The sequence below is a fragment of the Pseudopodoces humilis genome, chromosome 9, assembly GCF_049639895.1.
Source record: "Pseudopodoces humilis isolate 2021_Gansu_Grassland_sample_001 chromosome 9, ASM4963989v1, whole genome shotgun sequence".
Classification (NCBI taxonomy): Eukaryota; Metazoa; Chordata; class Aves; order Passeriformes; family Paridae; genus Pseudopodoces; species Pseudopodoces humilis.
The window spans coordinates 9,415,023-9,440,174 of record NC_142208.1 but is presented as its reverse complement, the minus strand read 5'-3'; the positions used below and the strand labels follow the sequence as shown (position 1 = coordinate 9,440,174).

At 37.4% G+C, this 25,152-nt stretch overlaps 1 protein-coding gene across 9 annotated transcripts in view; it reads right to left on the bottom strand.

The window, feature by feature from the left end:
• LDB3 (LIM domain binding 3) overlaps positions 1-25,152 on the bottom strand; it is a 110,714-nt gene that overhangs the window by 20,958 nt on the left and 64,604 nt on the right. For 3 of the 9 annotated variants that reach the window (XM_088059326.1, XM_014250325.2, XM_088059331.1), the window contains 6 exons: positions 23,487-23,656; positions 22,502-22,538; positions 8,995-9,030; positions 7,457-7,654; positions 4,067-4,228; positions 2,337-2,444 (listed from right to left, as the gene is read on the bottom strand). In XM_088059326.1, coding sequence (XP_087915452.1) covers positions 2,337-2,444; positions 4,067-4,228; positions 7,457-7,654; positions 8,995-9,030; positions 22,502-22,538; positions 23,487-23,656 — 711 coding nt within the window. Of the gene's footprint in view, positions 1-2,336; positions 2,445-4,066; positions 4,229-7,456; positions 7,655-8,994; positions 9,031-18,165; positions 19,070-22,501; positions 22,539-23,486; positions 23,657-25,152 lie in introns of those variants that run through there. The other 6 variants (XM_088059327.1, XM_088059328.1, XM_088059329.1 and 3 more) reach the window with 5 other exon arrangements.

Genomic DNA, 25,152 nt, shown 5'->3' with positions numbered 1-25,152 from the left:
GTATTAAAAACACAATACTCCTCTGGTGTATGTCAAGCTGAAACTGGATTTTTAAGTCTGTATTTTGGCATGCTAAAGCATCGCTTGGTTTCTAAATGAAAATTACCAGATGCTCAACAATTTGAATTATACATCAATTTAGAAGCCAGTTTGAGTCCCTTACATTTGAATACACAAGCTATAATACACAACACTTTTTAAAACTAACATGGAAGAAGTACACCAAGATAAAGAACCTATTCCAGCTGCAAGACAGCCATCCAAAACCAACCAACCAACCAGAGTTTGCTTCTTGTACTTGATTATCACGGAACCGAATTTTTACAGGTCCTTCAAGTCTCTGGTTTGCCTTTATGTCCCTGTCCAAGCCAAGACAATAACATTTGCCTGTTGGTAATAAGGAAGCAGATGACAGCATCACACTTGTGTCATCCATCGACAAAGCAGCAGCGTATAAAGTTGATATGCTGTAGAACTTTTATATGTGACCAAAACAATTGCGAGGTGCAAGCAAGAGGACTCTGATTAAAGCATTTCTTTTTGAAATGGACAGATGTTTTTCATAGATCCACAGAATATTTAAGGTTGGAAGAGGCCTCAGGAAGAATCTGATCTATCCTGCTGAAAGCAAGGCCAGCTCTGAGGTCAGACCAGGTTGCTCCATGTTTTAGCCAGTGACGTCTTGAAAACCTTCAAGAGTGGAGACACAGCTTCCCCAGGCAAGTCACTTCCTTTCAAAGGGGTAGGAAAAACAGCAATGGTCCATGCCAATCTAATTTACTAATTTACTTTCAATTCAAAAGTCCCAATATCTCAGTGTCATCTTTTTATCCTCATTAGAATTTTGTTTCACACTGCTTAGTCCATATTGGTACGTAACTACAAATGAATTTACATGGTTTTGAGGCCTCACACAGCTTCCCTTCTCCCATTAAATGGATATGAAATTTAAGGGAAACAGAAAAAAGCTCAATCAAAAATAATTTTACATTACCTCTAAAAAAGACATGCAAATAGTGTCAGCAAGTTACCTTTCTACTAATTCTACATGTAAATTATGCATAATTTTTGCTTAACTTGTCCCTGCCCATGGAACTAGATGATCTTTAAGATCCCTCCCAGCCCAATCCATTCCAGGATTCCATGATTTCCATGGCAGGAATGGAAACAAGCTCTTAGGAAAGATTTAGATGGGTCCTAAGATACAGACTGGTGAAACATGAATAGATGTGCTCTGTCTGGCCAGAATAGTCACCAAAGCTTCCATTTAACTTCAGCTTCTGACTGGTGGATACATTTCAATCTTCAGCTGAGAGAAACCCTAAAATCAAGTCTTTTCTGTAGCTCAGGAGAAATAACAGATTTTTAATCAAACTCAAATGTGTACAGTTATTAATTATTGTGTAAAAAGCAAGGAACCTTACCTGAGTACCAGGGGCTTCTTGAAACTGAAGTTACAATTGGTATACTTCCACTCATCAGCAGTTAATTTTGTTTCTTACATTTTATCAGCTCCATATTGGGACTACTTCCCCTTTGTAATTCCCATGGCTGTAAACAGGCAGGTTCACATCCTAAAACTGAAAACTCTTCCGATGTTTGGTTCCATAGCTATTTCATTTTTGCACTGGTTTCAGTGATATGAAGCCAATCAAACTGCTCCTAAGTACTACCTGTGCTGCTCACTTAACTGTTCTGTGATTCTTTTGAGAAAAACCATTACACTTCTTGGTGTGAAGCCTTCAAACTTGTGCCCTTTGTCAATTTCAAACATCGCCTTTGGGTGATTCCTAACTTTTTTTTTATATAAAGATAAGACACACATGGATAATTACACTCTCAGATGTATTGCTGATTGAGTTTTTCATTATTTCTGAAAACTGTGTTCAAATGAGTCTTAAAATCTACTGCTTTTTCCTCTGTAAGTTGTCAAAGTGTTACGAAAGCAGTGAAAAGGCTTAGAAGTGAGGCAGTACAGCAGCATTCTCTCTTTCTAGTGATAAAAGATTCCTGTGATCCCGCATTTTCACCAAGAAAAAAAAAGGTCCATCATTCTCACCCAGTGTCTCTAGACAGTTTTCATTTCCGGATGGCAAAAGCAGCACAAACCAACCTCTGCTCCAAGAGGACCTTGTGGTCACATACCATACATCTAATACTTAGCTGTTTCCTAGCTGGGTTGTCATGCAGAAGATAAGGAAGGAGCTATTCCTTTAAACACATTGTGCTTTTTCTCTGCCAAATCAATCCCTTCAGAAACTGAAAACCTCATATCAGAGAGCATAATACAAAATCAAAACAAATTAGGTTAAAAGAAGAGAGCTTTGCAGATATACCTAGACTGAGATGAGATAGCAGATGAAATAGTGGAAGCTGCTAATGACATGTTCGTGGGCCCATGGAAAGGCTTAGGCTGGGAAAGAGAGCTGGGAGCTGCAAGAACTCTGCAGAAGACACATAAAAGCATGAAAGCATGAACAAAATGATTTAACAGGGACACAAATCATGACATCAGAACCAAGCTCTGGCAGGATTCAGACACAGAAAGACTGCTGCATAGTTACCAGGAACAGGTTTTCTGTAGCACACATCTGCAGACTTACAGAAAAGCACAACCAAGCACATTCCTACAGAACACAAGGCAAAATGCAAACATTATGGAAAAATTTTAAAATCAGACTCTCTCAATAACTAAGAAAGACAGTATTACAGGACAGGACTTTTGTCAATGATACATGCTTTTATCTGAAAGATCTGAAGATGTTTGAGTCTAAATACAAGATAAAAATTTTACTACGCAAGCAGACCCAGACAGAAGATTGACCTATAGAAACCAGAATGAATTGGAATGATTAGTTTAGTAAAGGCATTTTTTTGTCTGAAGCAGATACTAGGTAATACATTTTCTTCATGCTATGGTTTCAACCGAGGGATAAAAATTACTTAAACATTATCATTATTTTATGTGGAAGTGCCTCTCAGGCCAGTTCTGAGTTAGAACATAAGACTTTATTCAAATCTCCTTTGCTGTCTGATTAATGGATTTTAGTGCATTGGAATAAAACCACTGCATTCTGGTAAGTCACGGCTAGGTAAAAACTGACTAAAGTGAGAAACTAATTACTTGGTATACATATATATATATATATAATGCAAGTCAACTAGCAAAAATTAATCAAGAAGGTAAAGCCAAGACAACATTTTCAATTCCATTTATACATACCTAAAATATGATACCTCTGAGGTCTCAATTATTTAAAATGGTTTCTATTACTGGAAATGTGTTTTACCTTGCATTTTAAAAGCATGCTTAAATAGACATTATTTCAGAATTTACATGTAGCAAAACCCAAAGATAAAAGAATATTATAGACCAAAAGAACTCACTATCTCCAAAATTACTGTAATGTAAGTGACAGCTGTATAAATCCCACACATTTCTTCACAAGCTGTCTGACAGTTTTTAATATACAATTGTAACTCCCACTGTGCTACAAGTGTTAGGAATGCATCTCCTTGAAACTTACTTCAGCTTGTAGGCTAATTTTCATTAGAAAAAAAAAATAGATAAATCTAATAGAAATGAATTGATTTAACTTACAGAGCAAGTCAATCATCAAATGTCCACCACGTTTTACTGATACCTGCTGTGACACAGTAAGCTCAATCATGTGAGGAAATGGCATTTTCTGATTTTCCATTTCTTGTCCTACTGCAGAAATACTATTCAAAGAATCTTCATTCACTGCAACTATTATGAGTTGTTTTGGTTTTATTATAAGTGGTGTAAAAACATTTCTAATTTTAAGCCCAGACTTGCTTTCTGAAAATTAAGTTATTTTTAGGGAGGTTTTATTCTGCAAATTCTATGCAAGCATGAACAACACATCACAAAATTAAAAAAAAAAATTAAAAACCAAAAAAAAACCAGAAAAAACCACCCAATCCCCCCAAAATATATAAAAGCATATAAACCAGGTTACAGCTTTTCATACTACATTCTTAAGCTAAGAATGTGTATGCAGCATGTCCAAAGCCAGAGGGGTATAAAGCAATGGAGCGTTACCTTTGGAAGGAGGATGAGAAAGACTCTTGCACTACTGAGGCGGTGGCTGGTGCTGTCATCAGGCTGGCTGTGTTTGGAGCAGCAGTAGCAGGCTGAGGTGCTGAAGCATGTGGTGCAGGAGCAGCAGAACTGGGAGCCACCGGGGCATGCTCAACAGGGGTACTAATTAGAGTTTAAATAAAACAAGAAGCATCTTAAGAAGGCGCACATTTACATGGAGAGCATAAAACCTACTATGTTTGAACCTGCAGCTGCAAACATAGTAGCAGGCTGGGTTACTGAGGGAAAAGCACAATTATGCAAAGAAAAGATAGACATTTGTTCAGCCTTTTCCATTGTGCAGTTCGGACTGCAACACGGGGTTGGTCCTGCTTGACTGAAACTTACCCCAGGTGTTAAACAGCACTCCAGTCCTGCTCCCACTGATGCCAGGGGTAGGAAATGTGGCACTCAGGACTGAAATGGCTGTGAAGAGCCTGCCACAGTCTTGTCAGCTATATAAATTCCATCAAATATATTGAAATGAATGATAATAATCTAGTCCTGTAGCCTGTTACCATTTCAGTAACATGTTGAACTACTAATGTCTTCCATCACCTCCCTCAAATTTGAGAATTACTCATCTCTTACAGACAGACAAATGGAGGGAAGTTAGCAGGTTTTTTTGAAAATCAGGACATCACTGTACATAGTTGTCTTGTCCATAAGCAGTGGCCTAGAAGCATAATGGATATATGTCTACTTCTTTAGACCTATGTCATAGGTATATTGTTATCTCTCTGTAACTTACAAATTACTCCTATCAGGGTGATGAAATTCGGTGATTCTCTTGCTCAAGGTACAAAGCCCAAAATGTTTCTTCCTGAGCACAGCAAGTATCAAATAACAAAAGAAACCTTACAGTTCCACAGCTGTTTCTTCAGCCAACGTTAGCCCTCCAACACCCTCAGCCTTTTTTCCTAAGCAGATTTGCCATCTATTGTGCAAATTATCTCATATTTTCTTTTGATTCTCTCAGAAGCACTGATTTGACAAGTTATGCTCCTCAGGACCTAGAACAAGTGCTTGGTACTTTGGAATTTATGATACTCCTTGTTCTCCAAGGGACTGTCCCGTTTCCCCTGTCCTTCACCTCTTCTTCTAGAGTTCAATAGTCTACATGACGGTGTCTTAATTCAGCTGAATATTTTGTTTGATTTGCTGAAACAGAAGCTGGTTGTTATACCCACAAACCTCCAAGTTGAATGCAGCCCACAATAAAAGCAGGAAATCAGTATTTTCTCCCTATGAGTCCCTTATGGAGATTCATCTATAGTTATGTACATAATAAGAAAGTTCTAGAAAATAATCATCCAGTTTGATGGCTTTCAAATCCTTACACCAAGTTTTGCAACAGTTTTGCAGAAGTTCTTCCACTGTAATATGCATTTGAGAGTCAGATGACTTCTTCCATCCTAGATGCATTTAATGATGCAAATTCTTCCAATTAACTAGTAGATTATCATTTTCACAGCCTATGTAGCAGAGTGGCTGTGTATTTTCCATCACAGCAATCTGGTACTGAATTTCAATACTGTGAAATTTTCCCTGTGCCACAGGGGGCACCAGAATTACCCCATTAAAAGCAGTCAAGTCACAGTTTCCATCTTACACACTTAGATATCTTTGATTTAGCAAATAGGAAAGGATTGAAATTATGCTGCACATAAAAAATGGAACTTAACATACGTGTTAAAAACAAACACAAACTAGGATTTCACCTATTTTGTCTATTTGCATTGATGTGAAAGGGAATTTGCTACAGATTTCTAGAGGTTCAAGACTTCATATCTTCAAGAGAACAGTGAAGTTAATTGCAACTTAATTGTAACAATTTCAAAAATAACCATAAAAATACAAATAATCAAAATACACATTCAGTGATAAATATTGGAAAGAAAGTGAAAAAACCAAATCCATATGTGAGGACATGGACCTGTGTGGAGACAGATTTGAACAGAACAAACCCATATAAATAAAATAAATGCAAATATACTAGAATACCTTTTAAACTTCTTTTAAAGTTTAAAAGAAATACAAACAAATTTTATCTTGCATAGTGTTTGTAATATTTCTTTTTATGTGATCAAAATGTTAGAAGCTTGCTTACCTTCCTTCATGGCAGTATATATTAATTATCAGAACAAGGAATTGGAATAAATATAAGTGTAGTGGATATAACCATAAAAATCAGAGTGGTTTGGTTACATAAATCATATGCAGTTGATAACATTCTCAAAGCAGTTTTAGAGAAAGAGCTTGAGACTAACTTGACTGGTTTTAAATTAGCAACTATAAATTGTACATATTTTTATTTATACTGTCAAATGCAATAGCCATACAATAACTGGGGTTTTTTTGTCCTCATTTCTAGTTTTTCAGTCTGATTTTTCATTTTATTTCTTCAAGTGCAGAAGAATTTTAAGAATTGATAAATGTGAGTGCTGCTTTATAAAACAGAGCATCTAATGCAACAGTGTCATTATGACACGCTACAGAGGGTTTTTTGGTTGGTTGGTTGGTTTTTAAATACAATAGTTTTGTAGATTTTAAATCTTTACAGTACTTTGCATCTTAAAAGAAATTGAAAAAAATCAAACATCTTCATATTTGTGGTAACAAACATAAAAGTAAGTTAGGTGGATGAAAACAAACACACATCTCTTCTCAGCTGATTTTCACTCATGAAAAGGAACACAGATCAGTAGAGGTTAAGAGGATAATAATGGTTAACAACCATAATGAGAACACAGCAACAAATGCACTCTAACATTTAAAATATAAGTATAGATTATACTTTTTTCTCTTGGTGATGTCCTAAGTTCTGAGACTTTCTATCCAAATAACGAGGAGTGGATGATTAAAACAGCACTTAGTCTCCTTTATGTAATGCATGAAGGTTTTTGTGATTCTAATCCTCCAACAGATCACTTGGAAAGAATCAAAGATATAGAGAACAAAACTAAAATGGATATGAAAAAAAAATCTATTATCACATCATTTGTAGAAAAAAAGTGCTGGAGAAAGTATTTAGAGAAAGCTGTAATGTCGAAGGATTTTATATTTGAATATGGGAATGTTTGTGGAATCCACTGAAAATACAGAAATATCAGCTGCTGTTTCTCTGCTGAAGATGCTTAATGACTTGTCTCTGTATAGTAGGTATGATCCTATGAGAGCCACAGGAAATCTAACACCCACATGAACCAGAAGTTGATGGAACTGGAAGAATTTGAATGTCTGCCTTTGAGGCAATGGGCACTTCCATCTGCAGGAGTTAGAGGTGGTTATTACCAAACCATTGCAAAGCTCCAAACCAGGTCAGTTATGCAGTTACACGGCACAGTGTACCTTTGGTTACTGGATGAAGCAAGAGGGGCTTTCTGGCCAAAACCGGCCTCCCCCTGGCTTGTACCTGCTCCAAGCCTCACAGAGCCCTTGGAGGCCACTGGCTGAGCATTGGCAGTGTTGGCATCCCTGGTGGATGATTTAGGAGGGTGCCAAATACTCGAGGTCACATACTGGGGCGCGTGCGCGGTACCTGTAGGCCTGGGTAACAGAGATTACAAGGGCGTTTGTAAATGAGGCACTTCATAGGTAATAGCAGGGGTTTGAGGAAGAGACAAAATTCCAGCCACAGCTGGAGCTGGAGATCATAATGACAGTGCAGATGAAGTAATGACTAAACTTGACAGCTCATTGGTTAATTACTGCTTAAGACCAGGAAAGGCTTGACAAATTAAAAAAAGTACCTTGTGTTAAATCTGGAAGGCACATATTGCTATGAATATCAAAATAAGCAGAGCTGTGATGGTAATGGAGGTGGAGAAAGGCTGTGGTATGACAGATCACACAAGATTAAGGCAACAAAGGAGGACAATAATAACAGTCATATATCAGAAATTGTTCCTGGCAAAATAAAATAGTAGTTAAAAGAAAAGGAGATTTCAGGGAAGCATAGTCCTATAGTTAGTTTTACACAAATGAAACTGCTGGTGAAAGTCTAACATGTGTTGCTTGTTCTTTACAATTTAATTTATATTCAGGAATTACGGGGTTTATTTCCTTCTTTATCATTAATTTAAAAAGAAAAATCAATTTTCCCAACTGTTCAAGTGCCAGTTACCATTGCTTGTGTCATTATTAACAAATAATGCTTGCACTCAGATATTAACTCTGTGCAACCTTTGTTCAAATATAAGCAATCTTAAAAAAACCTCAAAATAAGAAGTGGTTGCATATCACTGAGGCAGGAATCAACAACGAAGAGAAAAGCAGTAGGATAAAATTATTGTCATGACTAACTAGTAAGAGGCTTTCTTTGCTCCACAAAACAACTGCTCAGATTCACTCAAGAAATACCTGTGTATCAGTATTTGGAGCTTTAATAAATAAACTAGTAGAAAATAACACATTTCTATACTTAACTGCAAAATGTTCTGAGATCCTTTGGGAGAAAACAACTTGAAATGAAAGAACTTACAGAGGAACTGTTTTGAACCTCATAAGCCACTGAGGATCAATCAAGATCTGACATTAGTTTTCTTAAGAAGATGATCTTATTTAGATTTTAAAAACACCTTGAACAGTCTAGACAAAGTTTAAAACAGAAATTGTTCTTAAAACTCCATCACAAACTGACAGCACTCCATTTCAAGAATATTTGAAATTTCTTATTTTTCAGGTTCATAAGTTCTGAGAAACACAACCCCCACCTGTTACAAATCACAGTGCATGAGAAAGAAAAGCCTAATGAACCCACTTAGCTGAAGCCTCTACTTTCATCTGTTCAAACAGTGTACAAATTTCATGTTTTTGAGGTCAGAACAATATGCAGAAAGGGGATATCCACTCTTAACAGGAAGCAAATCAAACACAGCAAACATTACCTGTTTTCTGATGCTGCTGCAATGTTTTCCTTGTCTCTGTGAAAGGAGGGGATACAGTATGAAATAAATGCAATTTCCAGCGGTGGCAAAAATCATCAACCCATAACAACCAAGGAAAAAGAACATGGGTTGGGGAGAAATGTTTGGTTGCAAAAAGCATCCTAGAGTGGTTGCTCATAAATACAGCTGTGAGAAAGCTCTTCAGCTTTCCAGGTGAAACCACCAGATATACAAGTTTGCTGTATGCTTCTTATCAGTTGCAAACAACTTTGTTTCAATAATAAAGAAAAATTAACATTTACAAATGAGACATTGTATGTGTGTATACAATTTCAGGAATAGTTTTGGCTTTAATAAGTTCCCTTTTAAAAAATAATTCAATGATATTCCAGCAGAACATACTTAGATGACAAATCCAAGCAGTAAAAATAATCAGAGTTGGGCAGTCCTCATGGACCCAGTATTTTGAAGTGGTAAGCAGTTAAACAGTTAACAAAAATTTACACAAAAAGGATTTCTTATGCCTGGCATTACACTTAAAAATTCTCTGCCCTATCCAAACACTAGTTTCCTCTCCTAAACTGGATTAGAAACAATTCCTTCATCTGGAAATCATTCCTTCGTTGACGTGAGGATTAAGTCAGCCTCAGTTTCCCTGATAGAGAACTGGGCTGTTATTCTGTAAACACACATACACACTTAAAAAATAACTGATCAGTTTAAATGCAAGCAATTGTTTATCTGTAAGAAGTTAAGACACAAGTATTTTCATAAAGAACAGAATCCATTAGCCTTAAACACCTAAATTTGAAATCCAGATAGTTAAGTAATTGAGATAGTCTCACTATTTAGGAATTTAATTGCTAATTGATTGCATCCCTTCCTATTTAGGGAATTGTGCTGAAATTTCAACAGGTTTAAAGCTGAAATATGCCAAATGAGAACACTTTTCTTAAGTGGGATGTAAAATTACAAACCACAAAGCAAATGTCCTCATTTACCCAACTGAACCTTCTTTCTGAAGCATCCTTTGCAAACAAAAAAAGGAATACATGCACTTCTTGATACAGATTTGCTGGTCTCCAATCATTGACTTACATTATGTCTGGAAGGCTATTCTTAATATTTTCCACATCATTATCAGTATTGTGTTTATGTATATATACATTTACACATATATGTACAGTTGTATTCTTTCCTTAGTTCAGTTACAATAAAGTTAAAAGAAACCAATCCAATTAAGATCAGCAAAGGCTTGAGCATATGTGCTCTCTATGAATTTTAAAAATGTCTAACTAAAATGTAGCCCTAAAATATATGAATTGAAGCCAGATGTTGACCTGAAATGCCCCTCAGATATGTCTAAGATGTTCCTGTGGTCAGAAAAGACTGCCTTGAACAGATCCCCCAACAAGGTTGATGTGTCACCACTCTGAAGCAATGAGAAACCAAACACCGTCTTTATGGTAACCAAGCTGTGAGTTCACTGCAATGCCAGCTATGAAACAAGGTGCAGGAGGATGGATTAGAGACTGTGCAGGAGTGGAAAGTGTTAATTACCAAGAGCCATAATCATGCAACAATTTTAAAGAACACAGTCAGGGCCTGGAAACAAAATACAGCATTATTTATCTCCAGAGCTGCTGAATGCTTCATGAGAAATTACAGCCAAGACCAAAAGGCAGGCAGTTGGGGTCAGGCTGAAGCAGTGCTAAGCCTCTGTTGTTACAATTAATCTGATCCTAACTTTTCTGCTCCAATAGCTGTGGCTACACTGAACAAGGCAAAAAAGAAAAAAAGTCACTTGACTCAAGGTCACTTTGAGGTCAGGATTTCACAAAAGCTTTTTCCCCAAGTGTACAATATTGGATAATGTTGAGTGACGATGGCAGGGAAGTTGTGAAGGTTAAAAAGAGAGAGAGTAGCAAAAATACTTCCACAAAATAAAACAAAGGAAAAGGCAAAGAGTAAAGGGAAAAATTAGTTCAAAGGCACATAACAGTTCTTCATGGTTTTGCTTCCAGGAACTATTTATCTTCCCACTCAATAGGAGCAATTCCCATTTGGCTACCAAGAAGAAAGGCTCAAGATCAGATGTGTCTCTGACTGACAATACTTGCATTTTAAGGAACCAACTATTGGATTTCTGGTCTTTACAATCAAAACATTTTTTGCTAACTAAATGGAGAAATAACTTTACTTTTGAGCCAAATACATCCCTCGGGCAGGCTCAGTAAAGTCAATACCTTCACAACATGAAAGAATTTGGCTCAGAATATTATGAGCTGTTTGTATCTGTCTACACAGGCTGCTGCAATAACTGACAGTAGTGGATAATAGTTTTGAGCTATCTGGGAGAGATTTAAAATTACTGTAGGGTTTTGGTTTTTTTGTCTGCAGTTGTTTGTAGTCCCCACTGAAATGGCTTTTGATAGAAGGGCTTCAGTCAATGACTGTTCTGAGAGAACAGTGCAACTCCCACAGATTTCATTAAATGTTGGACGTGTATTTCAAACAAGACTTATGCAATATAATGTCTTCCCAATTACACAGTATATTATACAGTGAAAATTATGGAATGTTTTCTTCTCATAAAATAAGCCACATGATATATTGCTAAAGACAGAGTGAAATTATAGAAATAGAGTCTTTCCCTCCCACACACCAACAAGAATTACAATAGTTTGAGTAACAGAAGGCAAAAGTCATTTGCAAGCCAAGCTTGTGTACTATTGGATCCTAAAAATAGCCTGGAGAATCTTCAGAGAGTTTTCAATAAATGAGTATGTTAAATCTGAACTGTATGTACTGGACATTGGAATGCTTTCCCATTCTGCTTTATTTTTGGGAAGCAAATGCAAAAGATACCCAAACATGTACATGTAGCAGGCAAGCTGAAATGTGGAGATTGTGCACCTTCCATCTACCTTCTTAGGTAGTAAAGGATCCAGACTCTCTCTCTCTTGAAAAACTCTGCTCTATTCCACTAAAATGTAGAGACAGAATCATATGTTTGAAGACCTGGTGACATAAAGAAACATGAGGTGTCCTGAGGGACCACAACTTCAACTACTCTTTCAGTACTGAAGCAAAAAGTGAATATCCTGATATTTCTTCTCTATACTCCTGTGGAGCAAGACTATTTTTCTAATTTTACAAATGAGAGAATAAAACTTAATGGAGTTGTTCATGGTCTAAAAGAAAGTCCACAGCAGTGTAAAGAACTGAAATAAACTTTCCCAAACACCAGCTGAATATTTAAAATATCAGTTCATCCTCTTTAATGAGGTATTACAGATTTTTTAAAAAATTTATCTGTTCAGTTTATCAGTATTTTACTGTATTGAGAATTCAACAGTCTTCTACCGAGTCTGACAGATATACAATAGTATTTTTTTGAAAGGGGAAATATACCTACAGATTATTAGGGTCTGTATTTATTGAAATTAAAAATTCTGTTTTTCCAGTAGTATAGTGTGGATTTTCAGGACTAATCAGACTTATGGTAACTTTCATCCCAACATGTACTTATATTTATATAAGCATATTTTCCTACAAATAAAATTTCCTTTTAAGAAGTAGAATTAACAAAGTAATTTTAAATAAATTCTTATAGGGTGTCTGGGAGTAAAGCTGTGCGAAAGCTATTTTGTAACTGCCTTCCAAACATTTTTTGTCTTGAAGGCACGAGACACTGACACTGTTGGAAACTGGACACTGAGCTAGATTAACTGCTGTTCTGATCCAATGAGGCTATTTCTATCTTTCTGTACTTGCAGCTGAGAATTTTTCCATGGTCAGATGACTGTTGAGGTTGCTTGTTTTATTTTCCCCCATGCTTTATTTCTGTTATTTTAACAAAGACACCAGAAGACAAACAAAGAAATGACAGGCAGTTAACTGGAGAGGACAGAAGATGACTATCATGCTGGTTTAGTTAACACTTCAGCTTGGGATCACAAAAAGGGGTAGAAGACCTAGTCTCTCTTTTTCAGCCACTGAAGTTAAGAATGTGAGCAGCCCACGCCGGAACAATTGCAATATATCCTACTATGTCTGCTTTCCAAAACAGGGCAAAACACTTTTCTCACAGGGGCATCCTGGTTTTTGCAGAAAGTGCCACAGAATAGGAAAACCATTATCACAGATTCAGTGGAAAACAACCAGCAGCTCATTCTCAACACGTCGTATGGAACTCAATCAAAGCAGCTCACTAAAATCCAAGCCAATCCCTCCTATGAATGCATTTCAGTGGCATCTACAGGGTTGCTGTTAAATTTAACAGTCACAGAATAAATGCAGCTGGACATACAGCAGCATCAGTGTTGGGGAAAGGTAAGGTAACTCTTGCCCAAGGTTTACATTGTGATATTTAGCATTAACATAAACGCCAATTTTAAATTTTATCTTATTGGTAAATACATCACTTTAATAAGAACAAAGACTGCAAGATTCTGAGCATGTGTAGCTGTTTGAGCTGGGATTTAATTCAGATAATTATTCCCTATCTTGGCCTTAAGTGTGCAATTTGATTTAATTGAACGTTTCCCTGTAGCTTTCTATAGCCCCACTGTAAAGTGCAGGGATCTGCCACCAGGCACCTGAGCACAGGATCCAAACTCTCAGTCTGTGTCTGTGACCACTGCAGACAAAACCAGTGCACAAGTTTGGGTACTGTATGCCAGGAAATGAATCCCCTCTCACTGAAGTGTTCCTTCTCATCGTGACTTCTCTTTTCTCCAGGGAAGCTGAGGAAACAACAAGAACTCAGAGGTTTGACTTTCAGGGGGTAGTTTTTTAGACCGACTGTTGAATTTGTGCACATTGATAAGAAAATTCATACTTCCTCTACATGCCATTAAGCTAAGTTTGAAGCTGTCCCTGAAACCCAGCAATGTGTCTGTGCAGTTCAGTTCCTGACTCAAACAACTAAGTGCTATGAATTAGAAACCGCTGTCATTCTTTCAGAATGTGGATTAAATTTTGTTTCATAAGCTGTTTTAAGGATTTTCTTACCTTCCCTCTCTCTCATTTGTAATCTTATAACATTCTGGGTCAGCTACAACACATGCTTGCATGGAAATGAACTATTAGGAAGTTATTAGTATTTAGGGTAATTTTGCTGACATTAATGCAATTTAGAAGCAGAATAAAAGGAAGCAGTACCAGTGCTATGCTCCAGCTCACCCTAAGCAAAGCTGTGAGCCAGGCTGATGATCCACAGACCCCACAGAGTGCCTCTGAGCTACAATGCTTGTTGGAAAACCTGCTGCATGTTAGAGCTGCTTTTCCCTTGTTGGACTGAGCAACCAGAGAGAAAGGCAGCATTGGTGTCTTGGTTAGTCATCTGCATCAGCTGAAGGATGCACATGAAAATTTTAAAGGTTGCACAGTAGAAATGAAAGTTAATGTTCATTTCTGATCATGCAAGAGTTACATGGTGGACAGGAACATGCAGGAGACTGAGGTGGTAAAGATAAAATGCTACATATAGGTCAATACACCCACACCCAAAGGTTAATTTCAGCTTTAACAGGCTCTGTTAGCTTATGCATTACTTTCTCTATGAACTGTTTTGAGAAAAGTTTAGTGGTATTTTTAAATTGCATTTGGAGGCTTCACTCTTTCAATTTTAAGTGGGTACATTCAAGTGGATACACTGTACCCCACACTATCTTTGACCAATTTATTCCACAGGGAACTGACTTGGAAAAAAGGAATTTGTGACATCTATGTCCCATAGAACTTCCAGGAGTATTTTGAGGAGGAAAGATTTTATATTTGATCAATTTTCACTTCTGATTTCACTCAGGATTCCATAGACACAATTGAGTTATTTCACTGTTCCTACACTTTTGTCACTCTTCAGGTCTTAAAAGTTATGCGGGGATTAGAAGATATTAAATGGATGTGCTTATTATTTTTTATTATGTTCCTTAAGTGGGAAATCTACCTAGAGAAGTCTGCTTTATTTCACAGGCTGTTGTGGAAAGATAGGGAATGTCTTTCAAAAGTAGCAATTCTGGTAATTTGAGCAGCAGATAGGAAGTTCTTGGCAATTGGGCAGGTCAGCAATGTTAATCATTGGGAGTTCTGGTCAACCAAGGAAGGAAATCAAGATGCATTAGCTTGTCATGGTGATGTCAGATGGCTTTGATTAGCAGCCATAGAACAAGGATGTTACTGTGCTTGAGAGCAAGTTTTAGTCAATTAATTTTTATGTATCCTGCAGAAAGTTGTCAACTAAAGGCAAAATGATTGAAGAAAGTAATTATCTGGTAATACCATGCACCATACCAAAATTCTGGCTTAACTTCGCAAACTCAGATTTGTATAAGGATCCATGTAAGTTTCTGATAGATATAATGGTAATCCCAGTCACTGAATCTCATGGTAGGCACAGCTAAAGAAGCCACAAAATCAACTTAGCTCCTGTGGGAACCGGAGTGCATAAGTGAAAAATTGGTGTCACTTCTTCCACCCCGAGGAAGGCTTCAGAAAGCTCTGTAATGTGCAAGAGTTGGACTTTTGAAAAGTGATAAAGTAGTCCCAGAAATACTTGTTCCTTGCTATGGAAGATATACTCCTCCCAGTTGTGCATAATGAGAAACTGCAATGAAGTGACCTCTATTACTAAGCAAAAACATAATGTCCTTTCTGCGCAGGCAGGCATGAGGAGAGCGAGGGAAGGGAAGGAGCCACAGAACCCTTCTCCTTTTGTCATGCATGAAAGGAAGAGAGGTCAAGTTGTCACACCCGTTCCCCTAAAGCCACACTGCAGCCACATCCCATCAGCACACACTGCATGCAGTCAGTGCCTCTGCTGCAAACTGGGCGCTGCAGGAGGTCAGGGGGGCTCTTGGAGCAGAAGGCAGGGCAGCAGGATCCAGGGAACAGGTTAGTTTAGATCAAACAGCCTTATGCCACAGCAGAAAAGGAGCAAGTCCCTGTGCCATAACCGGACAAGCAGATTTACCTGGAAGGCCTTTTGGTTTTGATTTCCTACTGGCATCAGCTTTGCTGTGTCTTCATTAAATGCTTCTAACTCTATGCTTTATTGGCAATATTGGGAAGGGCAAGGGGTGCATGTGACTATCCACATCCTGTGTTTTACGTTATTTTTGGCATGGAGGTTATTTAGAAGACAGTACTGTCACCAACCATTGTCCTCTGCTCAGCAGAGCAGTCACAGGTCAAAACATATTCAGCATGGGACAGATACACCTGCCTATCATCATCACTGGTTTAAAGAATTACATGACTCATCGAGTCTTCAATCAGGAACCTATTTTAAGCCTCACTGCCATTAACTGTGACTGATTTTCCTGTGTAAAACAGCAGACTTCTGCAAGTGCTCAGGAAACACTGCAAGATGGGGTTGGTCACTCAGAAGCCAGGTACAGTGAGATAAGCCTGAACATACTAAAAAATAATAGGTCAGACTCACCCTTTTGCTAGAACAAAGCTACTCTATTTTTCAAAGTTTTAATGCTTTTTTAACGGGGCCAAGTTTGTTACTGTCACTAGCAATGATATGCAGTAGCGTGAAAATCCAGACCAATTTCTCTGTCTTACAGACAAAGTCCTGCTCAGGAAGCAAAACAAGGTCTCTTCAGAGTTATACAGAAAATATATATAACATTCATTTTCTGGATTTGAAGATCACCATGACAACGTAGAGGAAGAATTTTTCGGAGTATGAGTTGAGGAATTGATAGTGTAAATATAAAAAAAGAAATGACATAGAAATACTTCACTGGAAGTTTTAATACAAAAAGTCACTTGTGAGATTTTTTTAAAAGAGACAGGACTAAGCAGTTGAAGTAGGTTGTAGTAAAAATCTTGTTGTAAGGATTAATGAAGGCATCTTCAGAAAAGGTCTTTATCACTGCAGAAGTTCTCAAAGCTACCAGATATTCAAGATTTTTTCCTATTTTTTCCCCCTCCTATAACTGCATAAAGAATTGACATTCTACAAGCTTGGAGAGTGTTAGATTCCATTTTGTAGCCTAATGAAAAAAAGATTAAAACGATTGCCCTATATGACTACATGGTTTATATGTACTGAATTTATATCATTAAAACCACTGAAGCAGAGCTAAGGGGAAGGGACTCCTTAATTAAATCTCCATTAATTTCATATCTGATAAAATTATTATTAGAAAATACCATTCAAAATAACATTAAGTGTAAACACTGAGATATAATCTAGACATTTTCATTCCAACACATGCACTAGGACTCTTGGAAACAAATAGTGTCTGTATTATATTCATAAAACATTAAGGATACACAATTGTTATACAATTGTTATTACTGTGAAGAGATTGTATTACCGCTTATTCATAAAACCATCTAATTTGGTTGAAAATTAGACCTGGAACATTTTTACTTAGGTACATTTAATGTTTATGAAAAAATCTTAATTATCTATTGGTACATTAAATTCTATCAAAATTTCCTCTACGTAAACAAAAATACACCACTTTGGTTCACCAAAACTTGCTCCTGGCAGCAATCAGGAAATGTTAAAATGTTGTTCTTATTTCGTGCAGTGATGGTGATTTACCATAGGTACTAATAAGGTGGTGTGAGCAGAATCTGCGTTACCATAAGGAAAACATAATGCATGTTGTGAATTAAGTAGCATGTCCTGAAGTGCTCTGGTATTTAACTAAGAAAAGGGAAATGTATTTTAAAAGGAATTAGTGCTTATGTACTCTGAAGTAATACTGAAGAATTAGTTGTTTTATATATGTATGGTAACCCTTTAAACACTTCAGTATTTGGCTGATTCTGACAAAATTCTCCATGAACAGTAGCTTTTCCTTATTTCTATAACAGAAAAAAAAATGTGAGTTTGAAAGAACTTGGTTCTTGCATGTACTGCTGAGATAAATCTGGAAACAGCAAAAAGTGTAACAGTTTCAACCTGATCTCATGCAGTAAGCCCTTTGATTGGAATCACTGCTATCAGATAAAGGTACCTAACTCAACTGCTTTGTCAGGTTTATTCCAATTCTGACAACTTAAAGGTCAATAATAATTAGAGCTAATAATGGAAAGCTTTTTGACCAAATGTTGTATTTGGGAAAAAAGTTCTTTCAATAATCAGTTGAAGCAGTTATTGTTTTAAAACAGAATAGAGTACTGTGTGAAACAAGCACATAATTATTTTAGTTTTAAAACCTTTTATTTGAGATAAAGCATGCTGCTATATACAGAAAAAAATGTAAGTCAAGGCAAGAGCAATACAGAATGGGCAACATATTCCTTAAAACTTACAAGATGCTTTTAAAAGCTTCAGTGCACCAGCAGTATGATATATTCTTCTCACTCCTAAATCACCTCAAGCAAAATGGCATTTCCTTGCAGATCCTGAGCAATCCCAGCTCTCTTTTATATAATGATAAATTAAAGTTTCCAAAACAAAACTTACAGCAATGGCTTCAAGAAATGACTTGTGCCAGTATAATATATTGAAATACAACTTCACATTGCTAATACCTTATTTCAAACAGCATCATTCAACTATGCAAACTAAATGTGTTATACATGTAGCAAAGTCTAGGCCAATCAGTTTTCCTTTTCAACTTCCTTTCTCCTATTTCATTACTTTTACATCAGTAAAACTCTGTGAAAATCTCATTCTTTTTCCTCCTAAAGAAGTACTATCAATAACTTCCCTCTCATTTTCTTCTAGAATTAAAGTCAAGAGACTACAATAGTGATGTGCTGCTGTATACTGAAGTTTGAGATAATAAAGGGGAAAAAAGCTAAACTACTTTATCATGAAGAACACAACCTGGGTTCATCATGATTTCACCTTAGGTGACAGTGAATGGCTAACAGGCTAACAGCAGAAACCTACTGCCTAGCAGTACATCTTTGCACAAGGGGCACACTCAGGCTCTAAGTAAGGCCAGCAGTTAATGTGTTACTGTGGCTCTCTGGTGTTTGCCCTCTGACTGGGGCCCTTTAGCTTTTAACATTAAGGAGCTGCGCGGACAGGCCGTGATGCCAGTTGCGCAATTTGGCAAAGCGTGGGCTGTTACGTTCCGTTTCAAACCTCTCCCTGTGGCATGAGGAAAGAGAGAGACAGAGAGAGACACACATACACAGAAGAAAGAAAGGAGGGAGAAAGAAAGGGGTTAGGGACCATGGCTACCACTCCCCTGCCTTACAACTAGGGCAATGGCAATTTATTTGGATTTTTTCCTCAGCTTTCAAATCAGCACAGTGAAGGCTGGATGATGATTTTTGGACCATGTGTGAAAGGTTTTGCAGTGGTTTATTTCTGAGAAGTAACTTGATACAACTTCTTGTTCTTTGACTTGTGCTTGGTATTACAGGGCTGCTTTTGCTAGAAATGCAGTGTAATCCCATTGTTTTTCTCCCAGCAGTTTCTCTTGGCTTTTCCCTCCCTCTCACACAACTGAGGAGCCAGTGAAATTTAACTCATACAAGATGAATGCAAATATTTTCCATTCTGTAACACCTAGGTCAGCACATATATTACCTGCTGTCCTTCCTGCAAGGACCACCAACCCCAGGTTTCAGCAATACTTTTCTACAGCTTCCTCAGAATTAGTGAGTATTAATGTTGACATTTGCATAGATATTTCTGGTCATTTGTGTCACAAAGCAGAACAACAGGGGATATTCAAAGTCCTATGAAGTATTGGCCACCTCCTGCCACCCCTGACTGCAGACTGGGGTTCTTGAGCCATGTTCAGCACCTCTCAAGATTAATCTTTTCTAGATGCTGTTTGAATTCAGCTTTTGTATATAAAAAAGGGGACAAAGGAGGATGTGAGATGATAGCAGAGTCAAGGAGAAGTATATCAAACAGAATAAAAAATTAAATATTCTCATTATTTGCAAAACTTTTTGCAGTCATTGTAAACAAGGTCATTTTTTCCTCATTATTTGCACTCAAAACACAAGACGATTAATTGTGTTAATGCAATGGAACTTGAGAGTGAAACCAGCCAAACAGAAATGAGCAGACTGGGCTGGTTTTACTCCTCAGGCTGAGGAAAGCACAAAACAATAAACAGAGTAAATGCCAACAAATTCACTGATATTTCTAAATCTTTTGCTCTTAATAACACAGTGCCATGCAAGTAACAGTCCTAAAGGAGTCTTGATGTATGACTTTTCAAACTATTTTTAATGCTTTTAGGTAATTAAGAGATACAAAGTATTCCTAGCTGAAACTTCCTGATGGTATTTTTTTTCCAGCTACGCTGGAATGTACTCGCTCCAGTGGGTCTGATATGTAATTTAAGAACTCCCATACTGTTTTCAAGATACACCCTCCACTCAAGGAAAAGATATTCAGAAACATCTGTTTGGCTTAAAATGGACCCCATCTCTCCAGAAAATATTCCACAACAATCATCACACCAGCAATGAAAAGTTTTCATAGCAAGTTATACTTTTATATGTGCCTTCAAAACAGCAGTAGCATGAGCAAAGGACAGTCATGCAATACACTCATCAATATTAACTGAAAGGAATATTCTGCCACCCGAAAATTCCCAAATTTTATGGGGTTTTTTTTAGAACATATGTCATGAAGTTGGAATCGGCAATCTAAAAGTGACTATTTTAATGTAAAACAGTTCTGCCAAAAATAAGCTAAATCTTTCCTTCCCCCACTCCTAAGTGTTTGTAAGAAACCTGATCACCATTCCATGCAATTCCTGCTGGCTACACTGCAGAGCTGACACAAAAAGACAAGAGAAAGCACCAGAGAAAGATTGCTCACAGCCTGCCTGAGGCCACAGTGATGGATGCCTGCACAGCCAGGGCCCTGCTGCCAAATCCCCACTGGAGTGTGTCCAATGTTTGAGGTGAGCATCAAGCACCCAGATGGTGCCAGCACTGTCAGTGGGGTAGGAAGGAGACCCCATTTTATTCTTTGCACCAGATCTTACAGCAGTTGCACTGTCCCTGTGTAACTACCTATATATGCTCCCATATGCCTCTACTATAAATGCACACCTTAAACCTATTCAGCCGTGCCTAAACAAAACCAGAAGTGTCCTTGGGCAAGAAAACGATAACACAGTGATACCAAAAGACTGCACAAAATGTGCAAAGCACAGTGGATACTTTATTCAAGTAAAGTTATCCAAGTGTAACTCCAACATTTATTTCGAGTTACACTTGGATAGAACTTGCAATTTACACGTGTTGATGTGTTATCAGATAATTATAATCAACCCATCTCACACCACGTAAAGTTTCCAGTGTTTTGTATTTTCCAAAGCCATAGATTACACCTAGAGAGATTATTTCTTTAAAACCATATATTACTCTCAGATATGAATGGGGCACTGTTAAGTTCAGCACAATGCTTTAAATCCCATCATAGTAAGGATTTGGGTATGTGCTATTACATCAAACAGATAATGCACAATACATGTAATGAGAATTAGGCTTGCACATTAGAGGGAAGAAGTAAATCCCTGAGGGCTATAATGTCAAGCCTGATGTTCGGGCACCCAGCCATGAACATGCAGCAGAGGGTTTATAGCAAACACCAACTGAAAGCATTCTTGTATTCTCACAGGGGAGACAGCAGATATCTTTCTCACTGATTCAACATTTGTAACCTGCATTGTGATCAAAAGATCAGAACCTTTAAAGAACCCAAAGGGCAGTAAAATATAGAATAGAAAAAGAAGAGGTGGATTGAGTACCAAACACATCACCAAACCCAGCTGGCGGCTTAGAGAAGCTAAAGTGAAACAGGGATTGAAGTATGCAAACAGAAACTAAGGATTGCACACAGAACGCTCCTGATTCAACTGCAGTTTTTAAGCTCAACATAAGAATCTTTAATACATCTATTTCCTGGCTATGCAGGATGATGATAAATCTTTAATTCCATATTATATCTCTGAACATATCCACTTTTTCAGTGTTTTCGATACATCATATGAAACAAATACATTTATCCATTAGCAAAAGCAGTCCTGTGCTTCCATATTCTACACATTTAGGTCATATTTATTCCAAACAAAACATAAACTAATAATTATGGGTATGAATGGAAAAAACTCCTTTACTGTATCACTTAAGGAGCCTCAAATGTCAATCAGAGGATCATCCAAATAAATTGCTCACACATTACAGTGCTACCACAGCATTATGTATTTTTCTCCACTCACACATTCAAGTAGTTACACAGGGCTTGGAACTCATCACATTCACACACCCAGTAAAGTACAGGAAAGTTGCATGAGCAGAGAGCTTTCAGACTTGAACACACACTTCAGCAATTTTGCAGTTTTTCCTAAAAACATGCTGATTTGTTATCCTTCTCATTCAAATGCCTCTCAACGATAGCACTTTAATTTTAGTGATTTTTTAAGTAAGTGCATTAGAATATTTTAGGACAAAAATATAATAAAGGAAGTTCATATTAATGCCATTTTAAAACATTATTGGGTTATCAGGAAGGAGAAAGCTGTATTTTTCACAGGGAGTTGCCTACCTTGACCTCCTCAGGGCTTCTTCATCTGGATCTTGCACTGTAGAAAAAAATGTTTCCATTAAAAAACAGAAAGAAAGGGATTGGCTTTATGCTATTTTAAATTCTTTAGCAACTTATCAAAAGCCTATCTAAAGGTTTTGCAGCAGTGGAATTTGCAAGAACATCATAAAGTGGAACAGTTCCCTAGGGACAGGAAGGAGGATGTTAAGAGGAAGGTAGCTATTACAACTACTTTCCCATTCATTATTAGCAATGTTTCACAGCTGTAGGCAATGATTCTACAGAGAGGTCCTGATGTTTAGTACAAAGCAGAAGAGACAGCAGCAGCACATTAATGGGGGAAGGAAATATTAAGTATTTCCTCCTGACATGGGAAAAGACCCCAACCTTCCTTCTCTCTACGTCAGAAACTACCTGTGAACTTAGTACCAGGTAGCCATAAAAACTTTTCCCTAGGCAACAAGCAACAAAGCTAAATCTCCGTGACACTCATATCTGATCTAGGTTTAGATAACTGGGCTGGTAGAGCCATAGATTCCATACAAATGGTGATTCATTAATTTTTTTGACCTCCAGAAGTCACTTCTATGAAAGACTGTTACAGGAGACATGACTTGTTTAATTTTTGTCTAAAGAATGGACAGCTCTGTGTGTTTAGGCTGCAGGAAACCCAAAGATTGCACTGCAGAGACTCAATTTGTAAGTAGGAGTAACTATAGGGTCCCAAATGCTCATTTACTGTACAATCTGTTACACGTTCATGGTGATATCCCTGGCAGATCAAAGAATTTTCTTCATAAAGCATGAGATTGTTCACTTTGATTTCTAAATTCCCTCAAGTTACATCCAGGATCTTCACCCTTGCTGACAACTACATGAGCCTGGACAGGAGTATTCCCTGAGTATCAGTGGTCAATACCAGGGCAGTGAGGAAAGACATGAATCTAAAATCAGGATGAGAGGCATGTTTTGTCTTTCAACTTACTGTACTCAGTTCCAGTCATCTGGGCAAGGATGCGGAAGGACTTGGACTGCAGGTTGGCAGAGCGACGGCTCCAGTCCTCGCTCTCATCCTCAGGCTTGTTCTGAGTTTTAAGCACAGCCTGATACACCGGAGAGGCACTGTCTACATGAGGATCCTTTAAAGGGAGGGTACTGCAATTCAGAAAGGGAAATGTTGGAAGCAGCTCTCTGATCTCAGTTTCTCACCCAGGCATCCCCAGCGTGGCTTTGAAATTATCCCTTCTTTAAAAAATACATAGATCAATTTTATGTTATGGCTCATTCTGTCTCTGAAAGGGCCTGTTATCATTCAAATCTGCTTGGAAATACCTGTTCATGATTCTTCAGTCAATGCAGGCACACAAGTGTATAGTGGTTAGAATAATATGTGGTGATAGAGGTGAGTATGCCAGGCAAAACAATTTATTTTTCTGACCATTTTTGTTCCATATTATTTCTTATAAAAATGACTTCATGTTGGGCCAGTGTACCTTAATGTTGGAATTAGAAATAAACCCATATTTCATTATAAAAATAATGTGGTAAGGTTTTATAGCTTTTTCTAGAGATGATTCTTTTTTAATCTAAAATAAACTTCCATCTGCCATAATCTGGACTCATTGTCTCCTAAACATGTGAAGCACAGGAAGTCTAGACTTGCACTTCAGGCTTGCACATATAAATAGTATATGAAATCTTTACTGACAGAATGTATCTCAGAGTCTTACATGCTTAATCATCTTGCAAAGTGATATATCCAGTTGTGCACACCTAAAATCAAAGCTACACAGGTCTGTAGCACAAGTGAGGTAGTCTCTCTGATTTATGACACAGGCTAGAAACAGGCTTTGTAACCTCATAGCTTTTTTTTTTTTTCCAGTGAAAATAACTTCTGCATAGCAGAATTAAAATTAACTATTAACAGAGCTGCACAAATATACACTGAGAGGATGATGTGTGCTTGGAGCAACTTGGCTCCATGGCTGCTCTAAATACAAGGTCTATTTTTGAGGAAGTGATTTATTGTAACAGCTTTATGCTATTCCATAAAGAGCACTGCAAACAGCAAGCTCAACTTCAAGAAAACTGAGAAATAGTTCTGTTAAAAGTTAAGGGCCATTTGGTCCAACAGTTACTTCCTTGGTTCAGACTCGAAGTTAGTGCTCTCTAAGATACCACTGTGCAGAGAAAATCTACAGAGAAGTTGGGTTTGTGGTTTGAAAGCCTGAGAGGAATCAAGAAAAAAACAGGAAGTTGTCTGACATCCTACAGACAGTGGGATGAAAAATGTTACCAGGTAGTGCTTTAAATATCATTATTTCCCAGCTGACACAATCTTCTTCTTCAGCAGTATGTAATATACACTGGTTTGATGGATTTACACATGATAGCATGTATTTATGTCCTTCATAACCCACATATATGCAAGCTTTTCACTTTTCAAGGAGCCACCAAAATACAAGCCCCAGTTAAGTTTTTTTGTGTGTTTCAGCACAATCAGCTGTGGGGTGGAACACAGCTTAGAAAGGTGAATTTAGAGAAAAACTTGACTCTTCAGTTTAAGCTCTGCCATTAAACATACAAGTTATGCAAAAAAGTCCCTCAGTGTGAAAGATGGCCTGTAGGAGGAGGCAGTTATTTTCCAGCTC